Here is a 25,425-nt window from a genome sequence, read left to right as displayed (position 1 = left end):
TCTCTTGATTGGAATAATACTACAGATAATTGGAAAACTGTCTATTCATTTCAAATAAAGTGATTGTCAAATGTAGAATAAAGCATCAACAAAATTCTTTGGTTAGAAGGTTATTGTTGGCGAAAGGCAGACAAGTAGTCAAGACAGGCAGCTTTCTCTTGAGCACTTGGACACAGAGACTGTTAGTGGAAGGGAGGGCTACCAAATCCCGTGTTTAGGGGTCAGGAGAAACTCGTTATTTCTTGAGACAGTCAGTCAACACTCCCCTCTTCTTCTCCGTCCTCTTCTTCTTCCAGTTCATCTCTTACATCGTTCTCTTCTCTTTCACTCTCCTCGTCTTCCCCCCTTCGCTCATCCTCTTCTGTATCAACCTCCTCCCGATCCTCCTCCTGTCTTTGTCCTAGACCATCTTTGTCGTTGGAATTGGCCTCCTTAGCATCAGGGTGGTGGGGTGGAGCTGTGGGTTTTGGTTCAGCCTTGGCTGCAGTAGGTTTGGTCTTGAGTGTAATTTCCAGCTGCAATCCCCGGAGCAGACAGAGGGTGACACTGCAGAAGAGGAGGCTCCAGAGCAGCAGGGGTGCAGATACACCCCTCACCTGAGAGCGCACCCACTTCACCACCTGGGGCACAGCTGCCTCAGACACACGCCGAGGGAGGGACTTATCCTACACACACGGGTCAGACACAAGGACATACAGGACTCACACACTTAGTGCTTGCTGAGAACTACAGGTAGTTCGTTAGTGCATTTGTAAAGTATTGACTTTTTGCACATGCTGTTATGTTTATCCTAAAATGGATTAAATAAAAATCCTCAATCTACACACAATACCCCATAATAAAGTGAAAACCGGTTTTTAAAGAATAAAAACGTAAACTTATTTACATAAGTGTTCAGACGCTTCACTATGAGATTTTTAAAAATGTGCTCCGGTGCCTCCTGTTTCCATTGATCACACTTGAGATGTTTCTACAACTTGATTGAAGTCCACAGGTGGAGAATTCAATTGACTGGATAATTTGAAAAGGTACAGAACTGTCTATATAAAATGTCCCACAGTTGACAGTGCATGTCGGAGCAAAAACCAAGCCATGAGGTCAAAGGAATTGTCCGTAGAGCTCCGAGACAGGATTGTGTAGGGACAAATCTGGGCAAGGGTACCAAAACATTTCTGCAGCATTGAAGGTCCTCAAGAACACAGCGGCCTCCATCATTCTTAAATGGAAGAAGTTTGTAAGTACCAAGACTCTCACTAGAGCTGGCCACCCGACCAAACTGAGCAATCGGGGGAGAAGAGCCTTGGTCAGGGAGGTAACCAAGAACCCGATGGTCACTGACAAAGATGGAAGAACCTTCCAGAAGGACAACCATCTCTGCAGCACTCCACCAATCAGGCCTTTATGGTAAAGTTGCCAGACGGAAGCCACTCCGCAGTAAAAGGCACATGACAGTCTGCTTGGAGCATGCCACAAGACTCTCTGGTCTGATGAAACCAAGATTGAACTATTTGGCCTGAATGCCGAGCGTTACGTCTGAAGGAATCCTGGCACCATCCCTACGGTGAAGTATGGTGGTGGCAGCATCATGCTGTGGGGATGTTTTTCAGCGAAAGGGAATGGGAGACTAGTCAGTATCAAGGGAAAGATGAACGGAGCAAAGTACAGAGAGATCCTTGATGAAGAGCACTCCGGAGTGTTCAGGACCTCAGACTGGGGCGAAGGTTCACCTTCAACAGGACAATGACCCTAAGCACATAGCCAAGCCAAGCCAATGCAGGAGTGGCTTCAGGACAAGTCTCTGAACGTCCTTGAGTGGCTCAGCCAGAGCCCAGACTTGAACACAATCTAACATTTCTGGAGAGACCTTCAACAAAGTATTGAGTAAAGGCTCTGAATACTTATGTAAAATGTGATATTATTTTTTCTTTTAATAAAATGTGCAAAAAAAAATCCCCAAATCTTTTATCCCCGTAACTAGGGATGCACAATAGATTGGGTAAACATATCGGAATCGGCCGATATTAGCTAAAAATGCCGGCATCGGCCCGATGTCTAGTTTAACGCCGATGTGCAAAACCAATGTCAAAGCTGACCTACATACCTATATAACGTAGGTAGATGACCTACATACCTATATAACGTAGGTAGATGAGGTACATACCAATATAACGTAGGTAGATGAGGTACATACCAATATAACGTAGGTAGATGAGGTACATACCAATATAACGTAGGTAGATGAGGTACATACCTATATAACGTAGGCAGATGAGGTACATACCAATATAACGTAGGTAGATGACCTACATACCTATATAACGTAGGTAGATTACCTACATACCAATATAACGTAGGCAGATGACCTACATACCTATATAACGTAGGTAGATGACCTACATACCTATATAACATAGGTAGATGATATGCAACACTATCACAATCTGCTACACGTGCAACACTTTCATTCCTAATCTAGACCAAAATGTCTGCTGTGTGGATCGAGCAGTCAACAAGTCCAGCAGTCAATTGAAAGAGTAGGAACATTTCAGCGAGACAACTCAAAGGCAAAATCCATTATCGGCAAGATAATGGAATTCATTGCCCTTGACAATCAACTGTTCTCTGTTGTGGATGATGTTGGCTTTCGCCGACTGGTCAAGCACCGGTACACACTACCAAGTAGGTGCTATTTTTCAGATGTTGCCCTACCAGAGTTACACAGTATTGTTGAAACACACCCATGAGCCACTTGCTTCACGACTGACATTTGGACCAGTGATGTCAGCCCCATGAGCATGCTGTGAACAAGCGATTCGATGGCGTTCTCTCTGAACCTCTACTGTGTCGACACCATGCTCAATGCTAGGTACTAGGACCGCTACTTCAATGCAGACAAGAAACAGGGTTTATGTGAAATGTTACAGACATGGCTGGACAAGATGGAAACGGACACAGTGACAGTGCAAACCGAGGAAAATGCCACAGATGAACAGACAGAGCTTTAACTTCACTGCTTGACATGTATGATGACATTCTGGTTGAGACTGAACAAATTAACAAAACAGCACAGCAAGTAATTGAAAGAAATCAGTTTCGATTTTTGCTGGTAATGGGGACATACGTAAATGTCAACAAAATAACCTCGTGGTCAGTGTGTTTGAACTATTCAACTGTACTAAAATGCTTAAAAGGCCGCTTAAATTTGAAATATCGGTATAGTTTTTTTGGCAAGGAAAATATCAGATATCGTTATCGGCCAAAAATGTAATATCGGTGCATTACTAGCTGTAACGTAACAAAATGTGGAAAAAGTAAAGGGGTCTGAATACTTTCCAAATGCACTGTACCTTGAGTCCATGCTGGCTAAGCATGCTCTCCAGGAAGGTGTCGCCCAGATACACTGTGGGATAGAACTCCTCTATGTACACCCTCCTCCACCAGCGCTGAGGATACGACCTACAACACACACAATACAATATGTCAGCTGTGACATTGACTCGCACCTTAACTGAGGATTTCTGCATTTCCTCAAAGATGTCGACATTCAGATTATTGCTGCGCAACATGAATCAACTACCTCATCACCCATCGGTTCTCTGTGTGTATGTGTGTGAGAGAGAGTATGTACTAACCCATCAGCTAGTGTTTTAGTGAACCAGTATTTGTAGCGGTGAGCTCTGAGGTATGTGGGAGGCTGCTGGTGGAACGGGTACTGAGACACATCTGACTGGATGAGCTCAATCACTGGAGAGAGAGAGAGAGAGAGAGAGAGGGGCAAACGTTAAGATATTTTACAATACAGTAAATACAATACAGTTTGTGTTAATGTGGCTGTATTGGCAGTAATGCACTGCCATTAACCTCAAAAAGAAGAAGTGTGTACACCCTACCGTCCGTCTTGCCCTGCAGCAGTCTGTATATTAGGCTGGTGAACCAGGGAGAGTGCGTATGTGTTCCCAGGGCTGCAAACCACATCTGCCAGTCCAGCCGTGGTTGATGAGGGGTGATGACCGAGGGAGGGGCACTGAGGTTCCCTGGCTTATACATAAATTCTATCTCCTAGAGGGGGAGGAGAGAGGGTAGGACAATGGAGACAATTAAAAGTTGGATGAAAAAAAAGAATAGCCTTGGTTAACTTCAGCTTTAAAACAGATTACAGAAACATTACAAATGGGCAAAAAAAAAAACACCTCTCCATATACACCTCTCCCACACACACCCCTACCGTCCAGGTGACTTTATCCATGGATCCCTCAATGACCACCTCGGGCCGGCCCCCCACCCCAGTCATGCGTCTGAACAGGCCGTAGGAGTTGACCAGCTGGTAACGACTGACCGCATCATAACCCCGACGCACCCCCGGCCACACACTGGCGTTACTGTCATACTCTATGAAGGTGAATGGGACCTGGACAAACAAACAAAACACACACACACACACACACACACACACACACACACAGGCCGTAGGAGTTGAACAGCTGGTAACGACTGACCGCATCATAACCCTGACGCACCCCCGGCCACACACTGGCGTTACTGTCATACTCTATAAAGGTGAACAAGAACATGCTGGAACACACAAAGTATGACATGCCTTACCTGAGAGCAGGTACCATTATTCTAGATCAGTGGATCCCAACCAGGGTACTAGGAACCCTGGGGGTACTTGGCCTATTCATAGGGAGTACTTCAGAAGACTCACACGAGATGGGGTACTTCAGGGATACTCCAGGCAGAGCTAAATTCAGTTGGTACAGTAAACAAAAAGGGTTGGGAACCACTGTTCTAGAGTGTTCTACTCACCAGACTAATGGCAAACATAGAGACAGCAGCAGCACCAAACACTGTCCACTGGACTGTACCCAAAAACCTCTTGAAGAACCCTTCCACACACGCACACCTACAGAACACAGACACACATGTAAATACACACACAGCAGTATCCCAAAGCCTCCTGAAGAAACACTCTACACACACCAACACAACACACAGACTAGACCACTTTCCCAGAGAGGTGTGTGTGTGTGTTACCTGAACATGGAAGAGACTAGTTCCCAGGTGAGAGACAGTACTCCCAGCCAGACCGAGGGGAAGGTGACAGTCTTCAGGAACTGGTTAAACTGGTGGAAGGTAAACACTGAGGAGATAACCAGCAATAACAGTCAAAACAATGATTATCTACTACACCTGATAACTGACACGCACACACACCTGTCCTGGAGGAGACAGTCCACTTGTCCCAGTTGATCTGCAGGTCAAACCATGTGACCGTTCCGAAGCCAATTAGAGCCCAGACTGCGATCTCCACCACAAACCCTGCCCACCACAACGAGGAACCTGATTGGAGCAGAGACAGAACCAGGGAGTACATGTCACATCCTGCCTCCAGTAAAACTGACTGACTGTCCTCAATGCAAGTTACCTACACAGTGTGTATGTGCCAGAGTGTGTGTACCTTGGTTAGGGTTAGGAGTGTATTTCTTGCGTAGCCAGAAGTATATATGCTCGTCATCCAGCAGAGACAGACACATCGTCAGAGTCAGGAGGTTGAAGAAGTTATAGTTTCCAGACAGGATGATCAGCACCTGCAGTACCACCTAAATACCACAGGGTGACAGAAAACACTGCACTTCACCTAACCGCCAGAGGGGGGAGACAGACCAAGTCCCCAAACTGTTGATGACAAAATGCTACAACATACACAGAGTTAATCTGACCTGCATATAGAAGGCCCCGAGGCGAAGTCGTCGTAGAGGGCTGAGGAAGAGGAATGGAGCAGCGATCTCAATGGTGAAGGTGGCTACCACAGACAGCTTATGCCACCAGACGGGCAGCTGGTGGGCAAACCAGGCCAAGGGTGTAGGGATACACTGGGTCTCATAGTGATATGTCAGCGCTAGAGACACACACCACCACAGGTTAGAGGCACACATCAACAGGCTAGGGGTGTAGCTACACTGGGCCTCAATGATATGTTAGGGCTAGAGAGAGATATACACGTTACAGGCCAGAGACGGTGTGATACACTGGGTCTCTGTGGTACATCAGGGGGAGAGAAAGACGCTCAGAAACAGCAGTCTGAGTGGCAGTAACATGTCTGATGAGTTTGGTGACCTGCCTGAGCAATTATGCAACACACACACAGCTACCTGTGAGGCCCCACCAGGTAGGGCAGCGGGAGGTGAGTTTGACGATTCCGGAGGCGAACATCAGTCTGAACAGCAGCCAACGGACCAACCAGAAGGTCACAGGGTTGTGCTCCCTGCCCGCTCGCCACCCCCGCAAAGACGTCACCGGGGCGATGAGCACACAGAGGAACCCCGTCTCCAGGAGAAGAGAGTCCCTGGATGCAGTCGCAGAGAAAGGAAGAAAAGGGGAGGGAGAAGGTAGAGAGAGTGTTAGGACCCAGAGACTGAGCATGCCCAGACAGGGCTAATGTTGTACTGTTTTCATCATGATGCTACTATGGTGATGTTGTTATCAATGTGTTATAGTGTTTATAATCTGGCACCTGACAGATGCAGTTGCACAGCAGTAGGAGCACCAATCACACATACACATCACAAGACGACTCATTCTCATACACACACTAACAGCAGTACTGGGGTGTTAATTAACATGCAACCTCAGGGTGGCATTCAGTCTCTGGGTGTGGCAAACACACACGCAACTCACCACTGGAAGTAGAGGAAGACCTGTCCCACCTGGAAATTCAGGCAGAGTCAGAGATCAGGCATACTGTATACTGGCTCCCGCTACAGCAGTGTGTATATGTGTGTGTGGTATAACTGACCTGGTACATTGACAGGTACACGATCCAGAGAAATAGAAACACCAAGCTGTCTCTGAGTGATTCCAGTACTGTAGCAGCCAGGCTCAGTGCTGCCCCCAGCAGGCAGAGCAGCTCCATGGCAGTCTGGGTGTCAAGACCTAGAATACAGTTTACACTGTTAAGAGTCTATTCAAATGATCAGTTAGTCACAATACATTACTAAAATGTTCTTTAGGAACTCACCCAGACGTGGTGCGAGCCACAGTAAGGTGGGAGAGGAGAGGAGCTGCTCCCAGAGAGCCTTACCACTGTACCGCAGTTGCCACCGCGCTGGTAACAGGCCATCATTTCCATACAGGCCTGGAAAACACACACCTTGTCAACAGGGAGAAGTAGTAACTTGTACTGGAGGTTAACTTTAGGATGTAGTTCCATAGGAGGAAAACTCCTACAAGCCTAACAGAACACCTAGATAACATTTTTATTATATTGGTGTGGAAGGACCACCAGAGGGCAGGCTGGGCTCATGGATAGTAGCCCAACAAGGCATGGGAGACAAGGTAACCGGAGGCAATTAAGCACAGCTGACGGTACTAATGACATACTCTCCTTCCCCTATAAGAGAGAGAATGGAACCAGCAGAGAAGGGGGGGAAACTATCTCTGGAAGATGGCCACCGAGAGAGAGGAGCTATCCAGGAAGAACCACTAAGACGGTGACAATCCCGTGACTTTTTGTTGTAGTTTAAAGATAAACCTATTATGTTCTTGTTTCATCTGGAGAAGAAGATGTATGTTTTTCCTTGGAAGATTTTCATTGATCATGTTGGAGTGTTTGTGTTGACCCAATGCCCTCAATAGAGAACTGTGTTCAATCAAGAAAACCTACTCCTGACTCGTTTATTCCACCTTCCCGCTTTAGAGTGACACCCAATTACTTGGTCCGCTCACATTGGACATTCGGTTCTCTCTCCTCAATAGCTATTGAACCAAGTATGCCTTGACAATGAAGATGGTACACTACATGGCCAAAAGTATGTGGACATCTGCTCGTTTCCCCCGCCCTTTGCTGATATAACAGCCCCCACTCTTCTGGGAAGGCTTTCCACTAGATATTGTAACATTGCTGCGGGGACTTGCTTCAATTCAGCCACAAGAGCATTAGTGAGGTCGGGCATTGCTGTTGGGCGATCAGGCCTGACTTGCAGTCGGCGCTCCAATTCATCCCAAAGGTGTTCAATGGGGTTGAGATCAAGGCTTAACCCCATCAAACACACCGATCTTGACAAACCAATTTTGTATGAACCTCGCTTTGTGCACGGGGGCATTGTCATGCTGAAAAAGGAAAGGGCATTGACCAAACTGTTGCCACAAAGTTGGAAGCACTTAATTGTCTAGAATGTGAATATATTTTATGACATGATTTTTTGTTAACTAGTAAATAGTAGCCTACAGCAATGTGTGTTTAAATAATTTCTAACTTGTTCATTTCTGCTAGTTAGTTTTGGCTACCATGCGGGTTTTAGCTTGCTTGAGCCTGCTAACTGAGGAGTGTTCATTCACCTGTTTCCATACATGTTTATTTTTAAAACTTATTACAAAGGAGTTGATTAATCAAACTGCTTAACTATTTATCTGTACATGGAATTGTATTTGTTTTTTTTTACTCATTTTTTATCTAAATCTTTACAGGAAAATGCCATGGGCACTATCTATTGTGTGGAGACATTTCACTGCAGCTAATTAGAAGGAAAAGCTGTGTACATTTGCAAATACTGTGTCAAATCATATGTGAAGAATGCAACAAAGATGCAGAATCTGGCCAAATGCATGAAGTTCCCTCAGCGCTCACAACAAGCAACCTCTGACAAAAGTCCCTCTACTTCGATTTGTGGTGAAAATGATGAATCAGACACTTTATTGATAGCATCATCTCATGGTCCTCCTGGACTCTGAAGTGTTTTTGACTCAATGGAGGAACGTAGTCAGAAATGCTGATGAATGTCTTGCTCGAGCTGTGTATGCAACTGGTTCACCTCTGATGCTCACAGGCAATGTGTATTGGAAGATATTTCTGAATGTTCTTCACCCAGCATACACCCCTCCAACCAGACATGCTTTATCTACTCATTTGCTTGATGCAGAGTTCAACAGAGTTCAAGTGACGGTCAAGCAAATCATAGAGAAAGCAGAATGTATTGCAATCATCTCTGATGGGTGGTCGAATGTTCATGGGCAAGGGATAATTAACTACATCATCTCCACCCCTCAACCAGTATTCTACAAGAGCACAGACAAGGGTCAGACACACTGGTCTCTACATTGCAGATGAGCTGAAGGCAGTCATCAATGACTTGGATCACAGAAGGTATTTGCACTTATGACAGACAATGCTGCGACCATGACGGCTGCTTGGTCTGTGGAGTGGAGGAGCCCTACCCTCACATCACACCCATTGGCTGCGCTGCTCATGCATTGAATCTGCTCCTCAAGGACATCATGCCACTGAAAACAATGGATACACTCTACAAGAGAGCCAAGGAAATGGTTAGGCATGTGAAGGGTCATCAAGTTATAGCAGCAATCTACCTCACCAAGCAAAGTGAGAAGAATAAGAGCACCACATTGAAGCTGCCCAGCAACACCCGTTGGTGTTGTGTTGTCATCATGTTTGACAGTCTCCTGGAGGGGAAGGAGTCTCTCCAAGAAATGGCCATATCACAGTCTGCCGATATGCAAATCCCCATCAAGAGGATCCTCCTTGGTGATTTATGTTGAGAGAGAGAGGTAAGCAGCTTGAAACCTAAAGCAGTAGCCATCGCATGGATTGAGGGAGACAATGCCATCTTGTCTGATGTGCCCTGCCCACTTCACTGTTGCTCCAAGCCAAGGAAACTGCAGTTCTGAAATACATCAAAAAGCGTGAAGACTTCTGCCTGAAGCCCATACACGCCACAGCGTACATGTTGGACCCCAAGTACACTGGCAAGAGCATCCTGTCTGGTACAGAGATCAACAAGGCCTATGGTGTCATCACTACCGTGTCTCGCCACCTTGGCCTGGATGAGGGCAAGGTTCTTGGCAGTCTGGCGAAGTACACTTCCAAGCAAGGGCTTTGGGATGGAGATGCAATATGGCAGTCGTGCCAACATATCTCATCAGCCACCTAGTGGAAGGGACTGAGGCTATTTCCCCTGTTGCCTCCATCATCCTCCAAATCCTACCAACATCAGCCACCTCAGAGCGCAACTGGTCCTTGTTTGGGAACACACACACCAAAGCACGCAACAGGCTGACCAATACAGGTGTTGAAAAATTGGTGTCCCTCCGGGCAAATTTGAGGCTTTTTGAGCCTGACAACGAGCCATCCTCAACAAGGTTGGAAAGTGACAGTCTAGATGAGGACTCAGAGTCTGATGTTCTAGAGGTGGACATTGAGGAGGTCCAGGGAGGAGACATGAGAGGAAGACAACCAAAGCTTTAGTTTCTAGACTATCATTTTACAGATGTATGTTGAAAACGTTTTTGGGAGATGCGATGGATCATTCAATATTCCCTTATGTTATTCAGTGAAATCATCTCATGTGCACCATCAACTCATTTAATTAAAGTTTCATTAGTAACTAAATTGTTTTTATAGTTTTTCTCTCTCTCTATTGGAAGGATTTAATCATTTGCAATTATGTCTCCATTTGATATGGTAAATATATCCAAAGCAAAAAAACATCTACATTTAAATGGTATTAAATTAATTTGCATATATTCCCGTTAATTTCCATGGAAAGTTTCCACCTCCGAATATTCCCCAAAATGTGCATTAAAATTTCCCTTCACTAAAGGCCTAGCCCGAACCATGAAAAACAGCCTCAGACCAATATTAGTCCTCCATCAAACTTTACAGTTGGCACAATAGGTAGCGTTCTCCTGGCATCCGCCAATCCCAGATTCGACTGCCAGATGGTGAAGCGTGATTCATCACTCCAGAGAATGTGTTTCCACTGCTCTAGAGTGCAATGGCAGCGAGCTTTCCGCCACTCTAGCCAATGCTTGCCATTGCGCTTGGTGATCTTAGACTTGTGTGCGGCTGCTCGGCCACGAAAACCCATTTCATGAAGCTCCCGTCAAACAGTTATCGTGCTGACGTGTCTTCCAGGGGCAGTTGAAACTCGGTAGCGAGTGTGGCAACAGAAGACAGACCATTTTTAAACGCTACGTGCTTCAGCACTCGTCGGTCTCGTTCTGTGAGCTTGTGTGGCCTACCACTTCGCGGCTGAGCAGTTGTTTCTCCTAGACGTTTTCACTCCACAATAACAGCACTTACTGTTGACCAGGGCAGCTCCTATGACTGTGCCACAGTCTACTGCCAATGTTTGTCTATAGAGATTGAATGGCTGTGTGCTCGATTTTACACACCTATCAGCAACGGGAGTGGCTAAAATAGACAAATCCACTAATTTGAAGTGTTGTTGACATACTTTTTGTTTTTATAATAAGATTTGGAATTTAAATTTTCAATAGCTCTTACAGAAAGCGTGCCATGACTATGAAAATTATGTATTCAGAATCAGGGAAGGATGGAGAAAATCCACCGCTTATTTTTTGGGGGAAATTTCAGCAGTTTTGTTTATGCTTTCAATCTGCATACTTTCCAACTTTCAAGCTGGTAGAGCTACCTCACGAAATGTCTATGCCTCTTGTCGTAGTGTACATTCCTCTCATGCGGTCTGCATGTAACCGCCGGGGGATACAGGCAAAATGAATTCTTCCTCTTCTGTGGATGTTATATTAAGGTTAGAAACAAACTTTAAGGTGGTTTACCGCCACCAATTTGACTCAAGCTTGGACCAGAGACAGGGAAGGTGTAAATCCTACTAATACTAAAAAATAAATAAATACTACATCCCCTAAAAATTATATCAGCAGTTAATTTAAGCTTTTTAACACCATTACTCCTTAAATCTAAGAACAACCTCTCCCCTTCCTTCCCATATTGCTGTCACTGAAATAGAATGTGTTCCACTCAATGATTTAATTACATACAGTTTTGGGGAGATGTTTGTCCATCTGCCCCAGATTCAGAATATATAATTTCCATAGTGATTCAGAAAAAAACATGTGGATTTTTGTCCATCCACTTCCAATTCAGAATATATCATTTTAGTAATGGAACACTTGGTGTAAGAGCTAATTAAGATCATAATACGATTTCACTTTTTTTTTATACTCCTGATTCAGAATATACCATCTTCATAGTCATGGCAAGCTTGGTTCAATAACTACTATTGAGAATATCGAATATTCATTATAAAACTAAGTGTTCCTTGGTCAGGAAAGTTAAAAAATTACTTAACGATATGTGGCCAGTGTCTAGAGACAGAAATAAGTCGAGCTAAGTATAATTAGTGTCTACCGTTAGCTGGCTAAAAATACTTAGCTAAACTAGACAGCAACAGAGTAACAAGCTTGATAGCTAGCTACAGGGGAACACGTTCCCAATGCAAAAAAGCAATGAAACTTGAAATATGTTTTTGACTTCAAAGTCAAGTACAATGCTATAGGAGGCTAGCTAGCTGGCTAACAGCTGCTAGCATACCATAACACTCATAACTGTCAAGAAAGCTATTCTAGCTAGCTAAATGGGACAGCTAACTAGATATATCACCTGGTATCTGCAGGTAGAGGGAGACGAAGGCGACCATGTAGATGAGAGCCATGCACCAAAGGAACAGGCGGCGTGGCAGAGTAATGTAGCCCATGTCTGCTGTGTGGAGGCCCTTTCTGGAATCTCCTCTCTATCCGTTTCTGCAGGACGCGACAGTAATCTACTGTAGTGGAACGGGAAGTCGGTGTGGGATTTTCACATAACCTGGAGACAAGTCCCTATCGGTGGATCAAAATGGTGACATGGGGGTAAAGGCGTGGGCATGGGTTCCCATCAATTATGTTTATATACACTAGACTTCCCGGGAGCGCTGGTTTGAAGCCACTGCACTTCCATCTGATCTTGGCACTTCCGCCATTCAAAAAAATACTTTGAATGCATTTCTATAGCTTCCTATGTCATTTCTGCCACATATTTTATATTACAGACACCTTATTATACTTACACATGATGACCTAAACATATAAAACATATAAAAACATTTTTCTCAAAGTATACATTTTTGAAAGCTCTAATATTACTGTCCCCACTACACCAACAAATACGTGTAATTCTGTCCTTGAAAGATTTAATTTAAATACTGTAGAATACCATTAATTTCTATGAAGGACTGGTTCTACCAATATAGCTGATCCAGTGACTTCAAAGTCTCTCATTGCCCAATACATAGAAAATAGCGATCCAGGGTTTATATATACATCGTTGGTTCCCACTAAATGTGGCCGCAGCGTAGTCAACATTATCTATATCGACAACAAACATTTGTTTTTGTTTTAATTTAGGGTTAATCATTAGGTGCGCAGTGTGTTTAAGGTTAAGGCCAAGATTACAATGTAATTAGAGAAATAGGCAGGGTTATTACTTTGCCACTTGCCCAGATAGTGAGGACCGGAGGGGTTGGGGAATCGTGTCAGCATGGCCACTTCAAGCTACACCCACCAAACGTACGTCAGTCTGTTCAATACGTTTTGGGGAAACGTGTCGTCCAGTACACACCGTTTCGCAACGTTGCAAAAGTTTAAGCGATCTGAACGCACCTCTGTGTAACTTGATATTTCCTTGTCATGTACAAATTAATCAGTTTCAAAGCATTCTTATCTGCTTTGACATCAAAATGCTTTCAGTAAAAACCATTTATAACAGGAGATAATTGATAGGCACCGATAGACCGGACCAGACACTGGCAGGCTGTTTTTCACTATAGTTCAGTTTATTGTGCAGTACTGTTTATCTCAGGCAACAAGCTGACAGAGTCATGGCAATAGTAGACACATGCTGCTAGACACTAAGTAACACACTCTATATTTATTTATATTCAAGTCTTACAGAGAAAGAGAAACAGGTTGTATTCATTAACAGTAGAACGCATCACGTACCCTTACTTCTTACACAATGAATCAAACTTCAAGGACTTCATTAGACATGCAAAATTAGACACCACTAATATACTTTAACTTTATAAAAATACTAAAATCAGATTTTAGAGTAGATTTACGCAAATAAAAGTTATCGTTGCACCCAGACTATGAACAAAAAGAGGTCATCGCAATAAGTTTATTTTCCAGCATTTACATGATTGTTAAAAACAGGAGAGTTCAGTAGTATGGACACCGTTGAGGCCGCAGTCAGGACAGCCAGGAGTGTGACAGGAGGCTGTCCACAGGGTGGGTGTATGTTTGTGTGCATGTTTGCCAAAAACATTGTCATACAGTGACAGACAATTAAACTCAATTTTGTTCTCTAGTATGGCCATCTTCAGTAGTGGCTACCCTGTACTGCAGGGGTCCCAAATTACTAAATCGTGGGCCTACTTTTCCTTGAGCAGATGGTCAGGGGTCCAGAAAATAGTTATAAATAATTAGTACCCTTCAAATTGACCACAAGAATCCCAAACAGATATAGTATTTCACAAAAACAATCATTTCACACGATTTGATTTTATTATATTAGGATACGATCACATATGCCTATAGCTATGCGTGTGAATACTTGGAAACAGATTTCCTAAATTAAAATCACTTTGAGCTAATTTCCTGGTGATTTTACAGTCTTATGTCAAAGAACAAAAATGATATAAAACCATGTTTTGTTTTGCTCTGAAATGATATAAAACCACACACGGGTCGAATTTGGCCCACGGGCTGCCTATTGGGAAACCCTGCTGTACTGAGTATGGTACTCTTTACCATGGCTGTGTACTAATGACTACCCTGTACACTTTAGAATGGCCGGCTAGTGACTGCTGAGTCTGGATGGAGAGCAATCAGTCTTTTAGCTGCCTAAAACTTCACTATGTATTGGAATGTCTATTATATCACCAACAGACAGACAGACAGACACAGACAGACAGACAGACAAGACATTACATAATGCCTCTAAATGGCTTATGTAGAGTGCCTTAATGGACAATTTCTCCATCAATTAGTCTGTTTATGGCAGACATAAATCACAATTATTTGGATGGCTAGACTCAAGTGTGTGTGTGTGTGTCATGTGGTCCCATCAGCCCCAGTGGTGCTGGTCTGTCCGCAAGTAATCAGAGGGGGTATGGCCTCCTGGTCTGATTCTCTGACAAAGATGACAGCATCACCACTAACATTAATCAGACACTGAGCCTGGAGAGAGACAGAGAGAGAGAGAGAGAGAGAGAAGGGCGAGATAGAAAAAGAAGACAGACATGAGGGTCTGTAGTCCTTTGCACTCACAGCCCGTCATCCCGTACACGGGTTGAAAATGTCAGATTTTGTTATTGAATTAGTTATTAAGTGCCTAAATTGGAACACAGTGGCTGTACAGTAACATGACATGCATGACGTCAGAGCTCCAGTTATCTGCTTCACAGCACTGTATGAGTTTTGACTGACAGCCGTTATAAACTTGAGCATCAAGTGCAACAACATGCTCCCAATCCCTCCTGCTAACTGGGCTACTTTTTTGCACATCTGTTCTCTGAGTGAGGGACATGCTGTAAACCGAGAGGAGTTGATGTGTTCTAAAAGATGATGTTGAGGAATATAATAAATACCACTGATGTCATGCAAGCTAACCACACACCCATGCACCTCACATTTCCTTTTTGAAAACTCAAGTAATTTACAGAATCAACGTTTGTGATCGTTATGTTTGATCCAATTACAAGGAAAACATGCGTTATACCCTGGGTTGTCCTGAACAGAATGAACCTGTTTGTTATATTGTGGAGAAAATTTGCAGTGGAACACGCACTTGAATGCACTCATGACTCCGTACTATGCTCACTAAAATTACAATCTGTTTGTCTGAAGTGCCTTTTGAAAGCCTAACACTGTGAGATCGTATTTTATAACTTAGCTAGCCATGTTGGCAATAGAATAAGATATCAAATGATGCCCACCTGACCCAGATTGCAATTTATAACGGAACATTTTTTAAACATCAAAAGTAATTGTGTGATGGTGAGGACACAGTGCTGTGTTCCAAACAATACACTTCAAGTGTTCTTGCTCTAGTTCCTCAATATCAAAGCTAGAAGAGCTACAAAAAAGCACCTTATAGTTGAAGACTCTTTCCTTGTGTCATAAAAGTGCATTGAAATGACTTAGGAACTGTGTACAGTTGACAGGTGTGTGGCCACTTCAAGACAACCTCTCACTCAAACCCTTGTAATCTTGTTTTCTTATCTTGCACCTACTCCAACATTTCAATGAATATTCTTATTGTTACTGAATAAATCCAGAGTATTTTCAGATTTTGTTATTGACAAATGCTGTGTAAAAGTACAGTAAATATAAAAAGCACATCAAATCAAGTGTAATGTTTGGAGTCTGCTCATTTACCCATAACCTTCAATGTGTTATCTTCGAATTGCTACCATGGTCATACCTATGCTTATTATAGTTCATTTCAATTTGGCCCAAACCACATAGGTCAAGTTCCACGAGTGTAAGGGGTTAACCTGGTGGTTCTTTGAGAAAATATTGTAGTTCAAACAGAACAATGCTATAGGCCTCCAGTTCTTTAATTAAAAGAGCAAATGAACAGTGTGTGTGTGTGTGTACCTGGTTCTTGTTGGGATTTTCCATGAAGACACACTCCTTCATGCTGTATGACACTACGGCGTTGCCCCCCAAAGCTGCTACATGGGCACGGACCATGGCAAACACCTCCGCTATGAAGGAATGCAGGAACCCACTTACACCCCCCTCCTAACAAACACACACAGGTAAATATGTTCATCTTTGCGGAATTATTGCAATGAGCTAGCAGAGGAACAGACTACGCACACCACAGAAAGACATGTAATCATTTCCTACTCATCTCTGATGACACCTGCAGGAATCTATTACACAAACGTGTGTGTGCGTGTACCTCTCGTAGTGACGTGGTCTCTCTAATGAAGAACATGTTGATGATTCCCAAGTATTTGACTATACGCGTCCTGGGGAGAAAGGACAGAGGAGTCATCTTCACCACGGTAACAGGGGCACCGCATGGCAACGACCTGGTGGAGCGTAGGGACCGGGACCGCACCTCTGGGAGAGGACTGCAGCGCTCTGAGGACGAGGCTGGAGAGAGAATGGGGGAGAGAAAGGGAGCGAGCGAGAAAAAAAGGGAGGGAGGGATGGAGATACCAGACTCAGCCTTTAGATGGTGCTACAAAGAATATGATGAGCTATGAGCTGGAGGAAATGGATATAGAGTGTGTGTGTGGAGTTTGAATGCAAACTACAAACGGGTTAAATTTAGGCAGATCCAAATGAGAGCTGGTAACTTTGGAAAAGCACATTTTGAATTAGGGATATCTAATGAATTTCTTTTGTCCACATTTATTTTTCCTCAGCCAACAACATGAGTAAGCAACAGCAAAATCAGACAACCCCATAGTAGAATAGTTTATTTATTAAATTGGTCAGCTTGTCACAATCTATACGAGAAAATAATATTTCTCTCAAGCGTTAGGAGCATTCAAATTTCTGCACAGGAAGAGAAACATGCATGCCCAGTCATTGTACAGCGTTCTTAATGCAGTGGTGGGAACACACACATTTGAAAGCAGTTTTGAAGAGGAGGATCTTTTACTATGCTCATTTCTCAACTCCTAAAAATGTGGGAACTGCACCATTTTAAGCAGCTAGGTTTATGCACATCTAGCACTAGCCAATAGTGTTGAATGCATGGGGAGACCAGGGCTAAATGGCTAAATGTGGCACGGGTCAGGTGTAACTGGTAGGCCTACATTATATTCACTGTACATGGTCCTTTGATGAGTGCCAGTGGCACATTTCCAGGGACTTTCAAACCATCAATATGTTGCTAACTAGCAACAAGATCATTTTTAGAGTTTGGTCTAGCTAATGATCAGCCCAATGGGGTAAATACAGATGAGAAACCCTATGCTTCAGCTTATTTATTTATTGCCACTATACTGCATCAGTTGGGCTACAGCCTGACGATATGGAGAAATATGTTATTGGGCTCATTTCTGGAGGGGGAAATTATATATTTGATTCATTTGAGTAAAGTGTCCATTTAAAAAGTTGCCATAACTTACCTTACAGTCAGTCATTCTATCAAAAAACGTGTAGGTCCCGCCGCGACCTGTAATATTCTGTGATAGGTGTCTTTGTCAGTATATATTGTTTAGGCTCGCCCACAAACTAGGGACCCCACACCTCCCAAATGAACCACTCACTCACTATAAGCTGTGAGTTAGTTAGTTTGTTTGTTTGTGTGTGTGAGAGAATGCGCAGCAGTGTAGCATGATGACAGTATAATCACAGTGATGAAAGCGATGAGCTGCCATGCACCATTCAGTGACAGACAGGCAAACAACCATACAGCCTCTGCAAACAGACAAGACAGACGTACATACAGACAGACAGACTGGCCAGGCCTTGTGTGTGTGTGCATGCATTTACCTGTTTGTGTGTGTGTGTTAGAGTCCCTATGTGGCCTTGTTTAAATTAGCGTGTGTGTGTGTGTGTGTGTGTACGATCGATACAAAACAGAAACAAATTAGGCAGTCTGCTAAGCAGAATGATTCAATCAAGCCAGAGTGTGAAAGATGTTCCATCTCGTAACATAGTGAATGATGCTTCAATCCGACCTGGGACCTTCAGAGCAATTTGAATAACATTAAGTCTGCATCTCAAATCCCTCCCCACTCCCGAGTTAGAGCATTACACAGGGATCTGCCATATGGCTCTGTTCCAAAGTAGTGCATTAAAGGGAATAGGGTGTGATTTGAGACATGTCCTGTTTTTTAATCCCAGTTAATTATGCCCAGTTATCATCACAGTTTATGACAAAGTTCATTTATGTAGCATCAAACTGCAATTCCCCCAAGTCGCCAGCTTTAGTGAGATATGTTTTTAGTGTGTTTTAAGATCCTCTTTCATGTTTACTTCCTCCATGTCTGTCACTATGGCGACAGGGTCAGAGGTTATACGCTGGCTGTTGGTTGGTCATTCCTCTGAGGGGCGGGGCTTCAACTTTCACACTCTAGTTAATCAGCTGGTGCATGATCTGTGATGCTCCGCCCCCCAGCGGCAATTGGGGAGGGATGTGTATGTTTGTGTGTGTGTGTGTGTGTACCAGAGTTTGCTAGCGACTGTGTCCTCCTACTTGTCTTAACTGATCCTCGTCTTATGGTGTGAGCTTTCAGCCTAAGCAGCTCTAGCCAGGTGCTGCATCTGTCTGCAAAGGAACCGTAATCAACCGAGGAAACTGGAGAAACATACACACACACACACGTGCACAAGCTCGCACACACACACACACACACACACACACACACACACACACACAACATCCACACCGCATACATGCGCGTGCATACACACACCACACACGTTCCGAAAACCGCATACACCCATGACATAGAACATAATATAGACACATAAAGAAAAAGAATATAGAGAAAATAAAAGGAGGAGGTTGGGGCGGAGCAGGAGAACAAAAGGATGAGAACTTAAAAAAGGGCCGTGGTAGCCATGGCAGCAAGGAGGGGGTGGGTGGGGGAGCTTACCTCGAGATGAGGAGTGGGTCATGGCACTCTCTGGAAGACCTGTCGACACACACAACCACAGATGTTGACTCTTCAGGCCTCAGCAAGATACGACACACTGTATCTCAATACCTTACAGACACTTCCTTATACCTGGTCCTATATCCACATCTTGTTCCCTTGTCCTAAATCCTATCTCCTAGGTCTAGCTCCTAGTCCTGGCTGTTGTGGAGGGCGGCCATTTTGGTTTAACCCCAGCTCTCTCTCCAGATCAGTGATGACCAGGATTGTTTTTCTTATAGTCATCACAGTGCTACTCAACATAGCTCTACACACACAGACATGGCTGCAGGTCTAAAACACCTGAGAGAGGATGTACCTGGTTATACAGTTACATTATTTACCTGGTCATACAGTCACAGGCGGTAAAGTCATGTTTAACACAACTACTACAGAACATATTGAAATAGAGGACAGAGTAGAACACTATGGTTAAGGGAGCTTCAAGGAGTGAAACGTTCCAGGCGCTTAGAGGATTTCTGATGTTTTGTCTGCTGAGGGATGGCTATTGGAGGTTAAAGGTTAGGCAGTTGTTAGTGATCCAGGATTATAAGAGATAAGGATTGGTGTACCTGAAGGTTTGGCTGTAGGCTGGTTGTTGGAAGACGTTGACTCTCCACACAGCTCCATAGAAAACTGTAGCTGCTCTTCATTCTCACCACTCCCTGGAAAACAAACAAACACACAGAGTTTAATCTCTTTCACTCCTCAACCCACCCAAGTGCACTAACTAAAATCTCAAGTGTCTCGTCTCCTTCAGCTCTCCATAACACCAGACTCTTATCTCTAACCCCTGAACTACAGCCTTTGAGAATACTAACCCTTGTTAAGAGCCTTGTCTGCTGCCAGCTGAGTCTCCTTGTCAAAACTCATGGCTACAGCTGTCACCGCCACCTGGAGAGGACAGGGGGAGAGAAAACGGGAGAGGGTATGTGAGAAAATTAAACTATCATTACCTTGTCGCTATCATTTATTGACACTAATATCAGGTAAAGTGATAGGGGGAAAAATGTATACAGTTTCATATTGCAGTATTATTTTTGGGTATTGTATAGATATTTGACTCAAAGTATCGACTTCTTAAAAAGATAGCTTTAGCTAGCGCTAGTCAGCTGTACAAGCACTAAAACCCATCCTATAGCCCAGGTAAGGCTGAGCGATATGGCCTAAAAATCTTATCCCGATTTTTAAAAACATATAGGGGTTTCTAGATTTTTTCAAATGTTTTTTAAATATATACTTTTTTACTTAATACGCGTTGTTGTACAATTAAAGGTAAAATACACTTCAAATGGTGCATTTCAAATAGTCAGCAATAATCTAATGAATTCAGGGCTTGTGAAGTTATACCTAGGCTAAATATAAGCCTTCCACAACCATAAGACCCACTAATAATTTAAGAATGTTATCAAAATAGTTTAAACTGCTTTTTTTGCAATAATCACTGATCTGGCTTTCAAGTCTGTCTATGAAAATGCCCCTTTTTGTTACAAATTTAACTAGAACCATGCATAATGCACATTCACTAATAATGACTAACATCTTGTAGCAGCCATTAGACTCCACCATTTTTTAAACACGGCTCTCATCAACAATCTCTCAAGCCCACGTGTTAGTGATTAGTCAGCGAATCTTTATATTTCAAGTTTAGCCAACTTGGGATCTATTTGCAAGCTAACAAGGTTGAACAGTTGAATTGTTATGAACACACCATTCGGTCTGTCTCCAACTCTTTGAAAAGCATGTTAGCCTGTCCACATGTTGAAATCAAGCGGCCTACCTTATTTCTCAGAATGGAAACAAGTTGCCAATTCCTTATATAATTGTGTTTTATGTTTATTGCACATTTATAAAACACAGACTAGTTAACAGTCTTTGGCTAAAATGCTGCTAGCGGTATGTGGTACCACAATGCCGCTCGCGACTAACAGAATTCATTTTCCAGAATCAATGTTCATTGATACTCTCGTTTCAGTATTGTCTGCTCTGCACGCAATTTGGGTAGTTGAGACATAAAATGGTCTCGTTAGAAAATTTTACTTCTCCTCTATTACAGTAAAATAATGTCTCACTTTGTTTTTTGGTGTCCATGTGACCGATTCTGTTGGACCAAATCTCAAATAGAGAGTTGTCAGAGAGGAAGATGTAATCTCAACTTTGTTGGCGAATGGAGGCAGGGGGAGGGGCTTGGTGTGTGTGTAAACCATAGTGGAAAAGGCGAAGTTGAAAGCAAAGATTTTTATAACTAAACCAAGATAGACCACAGTCTTTCGTTCCCAATGAGAACAAATGAGTAATAGTGGGCAGAACAAGCAAGGAGGTGGGCAGACCAAGCACGAGCTAGCGAGATCCTATTTGCCTGTTCTAGCATCATCTACATATTTCCGTAAGGGAACGCCTACTCTGTGAAGCGAGTGCGTGTAATAACTCAATTCGCCTTTGCACTCCTTCTAAACGACGCAATTTTTTAAAACTGTAACAAAGGGTAAAGTCTACTCTACTTAGTCCCCTCTGTTCAAAACAGATTCTAGTTTTGGAACAGAAAACTGTATTGAGATCAAATGTTTAATTGATGAGAAAATTTGCAGAATGTCGACCAAAATCCATCTCCTTTCACTGCTGGCCACTGGGCTTCCTCTCACTAGTGGAAACACCGGGCAGATGCTTCAAATTTATACATCCAGTGAAATATCTGTTTCATTGTTCCATCTGTGGTGAAAGGTTTCACTCTTGCTAAAATATTGTCCAAAATTAGGGCAATGCATTTTCTAGAGGCTATCTTTGAACCTAAGCTTGTCGCCTGCCTTCCTGTCTTGTTAGGGCGGAGACATGCATTTCATCATTATATACAGACCTCTAATGTAAATGGGAAGGTGCACACAACACAAGAGGAGTGAATGAGACGAAATCAAAAATACAACATGAGAACAAGCGGACATAAATGCTAAAAAAAAAAACGGAGAATAACAAAACCTTGATTCTTGCGATACAGGCATTTGGAATATGGCACACAAACATATCGCCCAGCCCTAAACCCAGGGTTATTCAACTCTTACCCTACAAGGTCTGGAGCCTGCTGGTTTTCTGTTCTACTTGATAATTAATTGCACCCACCTGGTGTCCCAGGTTGAAATCAGTCCCGGATTAGAGGGGAACAATTAAAAAACGCAGTGAAACTGGCTTCGAGGCCCAGCGATGAGTTTGAGGAATATAGCTTATTCTCCATCTTCTTTTTAAATAGTGAGCCAACATGTTTTCAGCACTTATTTCCCTGAGTGAACAAAACAACATTTCTCATGCTCTCTCGTCTCTCTGCAGCAGATGCATAGTGAACAATATGTTGGAACATCAAATCAATAAAACACCTTTATCGAAACGCAATACATATAGGATCGTGAGAATCGCAATACATATCGTATCAGCACCTTAGTATCTTTATAATATCGTATCTTGAGGTCCCTGGCAATTCCAATTCCCTAATACTGACCAAAATGTTTATAGGAAATATGAACAAAATAGGAGAGGTGTTCTTAGGTGTGTGTCTTCTCACCTGTATGAGTTCTTCCTCTGGTACGGCTACAGTGAAGTTGAGATGGCATAGACAGCAGGGGATCATGGAACGTAACTTAAAGTATAGACTCTACACAGACAAATAAAAAGCAGACATTTCAATTTAATACAGAAGTTAAAGATTACGTAGATTAAGTAAGAGGAACACCAATGCATGGGCTTGACCAGCGTATCCCCATTGTGCGTGTGTGGTCTTACCTTGAGTAAATTCTCACAGAGGTCAGTGAAGATCTTGTTGAGGCCCTGGTTGGTCAGATTGGCATTATTGAGTCTGTACACCCTGACGGATGTAAACATCTAGGAGGGGGGGGATTGGCAAAGAACGAAATATAAACATATTATAATCTCTCAATAACCTGTAGAACAGTAGTAGTAATTGCCAAGTAGTAGTAGTACACTCGTACAGCATTAGTAGTAATACAGTAGTAGTAGTGCAGTAGTAGAAGTTGTGTAGTAGTAGAACAGTAGTAGTTGTACAGTAGTAGTAGTAGTAGTAGTAGTAGTAGTAGTAGTAGTAGAAGAATAGTAGTAGTTGAAGTAGTACAGTAGTAGTAGTACATTAGTAGTAAAAGTTGTACAGTAGTAGAACAGTAGTAGTAGTAGTATTAGTAGAAGTAGTAGAAGTTGTAGTAGTACAGTAGTAGTAGTAAAAGTTGTACAGTAGTAGTAGAAGTAGTACAATAGTAGAAGGAGTAGTACTAGAACAGTAGTATAAGTAGTAGAATAATAGTAGAAGTAGAAGTAGTAGTAGAAGAACAGTAGTAGTAGAACAGTAGTAGTACAACAGTATTAGTACAACATTAGTAGTAGTAGTAGCAGTACAGTAGTACAAGTATTAGTATAAGTAGTACAGTAGTAGTAGTAGTAGTACAGTAGTAGTAGTAGTAGAACAGTAGTAGTAGTAGTAGAACAGTAGTAGTAGTAGTAGTACAGTAGTAGTAGTAGTAGAACAGTAGTAGTAGTACAGTAGTACAGTAGCAGAAGTATTAGTATACGTAGCACAGTAGTAGAAGTAGAACAGTAGTACAATAGTAGAAGGAGTAGTACTAGTAGTAGAACAGTAGTAGAAGTAGTACAATAGTAGAAGGAGTAGTACTAGTAGTAGAACAGTAGTAGTAGTAGTAGTAGAATAATAGTAGTAGTAGTAGAACTAGTATAGTAGTAGAACTAGTATAACAGTAGTAGTATAACTAGTACAGTAGTAGTAGAACAGTAGTTGTAGTAGTACAGTAGTAGTAGAAGTAGTACTAGAGTAGTAGAACAGTACTACTAGTAGTAGAAGTAGTACAATAGTAGTAGTAGTAGAACAGTAGTAGTAGAAGTAATACAGTAGTAGCATAACAGTAGTAGTAGTAGTAGAACAGTAGTAGTACAACAGTAGTAGTAGTACAGAAGTACAGTGGTAGAAGTATTAGTATAAGTAGCACAGTAGTAGAAGTAGAACAGTAGTAGAAGTAGTACAATAGTAGAAGGAGTAGTACTAGTAGTAGAACAGTAGTAGAAGTAGTACAGTAGTAGTAGTAGAACTAGTATAACAGTAGTAGTATAACTATTACAGTAGTAGTAGAACAGTAGTAGTAGTTGTAGAAGTAGTACAGTAGTAGTAGAAGTAGTACTAGAGTAGTAGAACAGTACTAGTAGTTGTAGAAGTAGTACAGTAGTAGAAGTAGTACTAGAGTAGTAGAACAGTACTAGTAGTAGTAGAAGTAGTACAGTAGTAGTAGTAGAACAGTAGTAGTAGAAGTAATACAGTAGTAGCATAACAGTAGTAGTAGTAGTAGTAGTAGTAGTAGTAGAACAGTAGTAGTAGTAGTAGTAGTAGTAGTAGAAGTAGTACTAGAGTAGTAGAACAGTACTACTAGTAGAAGTAGTACAGTAGTAGTAGTAGAACAGTAGTAGCAGTAGTAGTAGTAATAGAACAGTAGTAGTAGTAGAACAGTAGTAGCAGTAGTAGTAGTAGTAGTAGTAGTAGTAGTAGTAGAAGAAAAGGTTGTAGTAGAAGTAGTACAGTAGTCGTAGAACAGTAGTAGCAGTAGTAGTAGTAATAGAACAGTAGTAATAGAACAGTAGTAGTAGTAGAACAGTAGTAGCAGTAGTAGTAGTAGTAGTAGTAGTAGTAGTAGTAGAAGAAAAAGTCGTAGTAGAAGTAGTACAGTAGTCGTAGTAGTAATAGAACAGTAGTAGAACAGTAGTAGTAGAAGAAAAAGTTGTAGTAGAAGTAGTACAGTAGTCGTAGTAGAACAGTAGTAGCAGTAGTAGTAGAACAGTAGTAGAACAGTAGTAGTAGAAGTAGTAGCAGTAGTAGTAGTAGTAATAGAACAGTAGTAGCAGTAATAGAACAGTAGTAGAACAGTAGTAGTAATAGAACAGTAGT

The 25,425-nt window shown here is 42.5% G+C and overlaps 2 protein-coding genes across 13 annotated transcripts in view; both read right to left on the bottom strand.

The window, feature by feature from the left end:
- Positions 1 to 89: 89 nt before the first annotated feature.
- On the bottom strand, positions 90 to 12,787 carry lmf2a (lipase maturation factor 2a). Its single transcript, XM_021572340.2, has 15 exons — positions 12,437 to 12,787; positions 7,019 to 7,135; positions 6,797 to 6,933; positions 6,679 to 6,707; positions 6,153 to 6,346; positions 5,721 to 5,899; positions 5,459 to 5,600; positions 5,215 to 5,340; positions 5,035 to 5,140; positions 4,807 to 4,903; positions 4,226 to 4,408; positions 3,891 to 4,059; positions 3,633 to 3,744; positions 3,348 to 3,456; positions 90 to 665 (listed from the first exon to the last, which is right to left on the bottom strand). Exons 1-15 carry the CDS (start codon positions 12,528 to 12,530, stop codon positions 252 to 254), a joined length of 2,208 nt encoding a protein of 735 aa, XP_021428015.2. The 5' UTR covers positions 12,531 to 12,787; the 3' UTR covers positions 90 to 251.
- An 838-nt stretch (positions 12,788 to 13,625) lies between these two features.
- Positions 13,626 to 25,425, bottom strand: part of c2cd5 (C2 calcium dependent domain containing 5) — a 59,262-nt gene continuing 47,462 nt past the window's right edge. For 7 of the 12 annotated variants that reach the window (XM_021572241.2, XM_021572266.2, XM_021572234.2 and 4 more), the window contains 9 exons: positions 23,250 to 23,348; positions 23,032 to 23,121; positions 20,303 to 20,375; positions 20,054 to 20,146; positions 19,443 to 19,481; positions 19,010 to 19,111; positions 16,784 to 16,980; positions 16,474 to 16,620; positions 13,626 to 15,051 (listed from right to left, as the gene is read on the bottom strand). In XM_021572241.2, the coding sequence (XP_021427916.2) occupies positions 14,926 to 15,051; positions 16,474 to 16,620; positions 16,784 to 16,980; positions 19,010 to 19,111; positions 19,443 to 19,481; positions 20,054 to 20,146; positions 20,303 to 20,375; positions 23,032 to 23,121; positions 23,250 to 23,348 (966 nt within the window). In that variant the 3' untranslated portion in view covers positions 13,626 to 14,925. The remainder of the gene's footprint in view (positions 15,052 to 16,473; positions 16,621 to 16,783; positions 16,981 to 19,009; positions 19,112 to 19,442; positions 19,482 to 20,053; positions 20,147 to 20,302; positions 20,376 to 23,031; positions 23,122 to 23,249; positions 23,349 to 25,425) is intronic. The other 5 variants (XM_021572320.2, XM_021572329.2, XM_021572257.2 and 2 more) reach the window with 2 other exon arrangements.

Source organism: Oncorhynchus mykiss, chromosome 2 (genome assembly GCF_013265735.2).
Source record: "Oncorhynchus mykiss isolate Arlee chromosome 2, USDA_OmykA_1.1, whole genome shotgun sequence".
NCBI lineage: Eukaryota > Metazoa > Chordata > Actinopteri > Salmoniformes > Salmonidae > Oncorhynchus > Oncorhynchus mykiss.
This window is presented reverse-complemented; position numbering and strand designations above follow the sequence as displayed.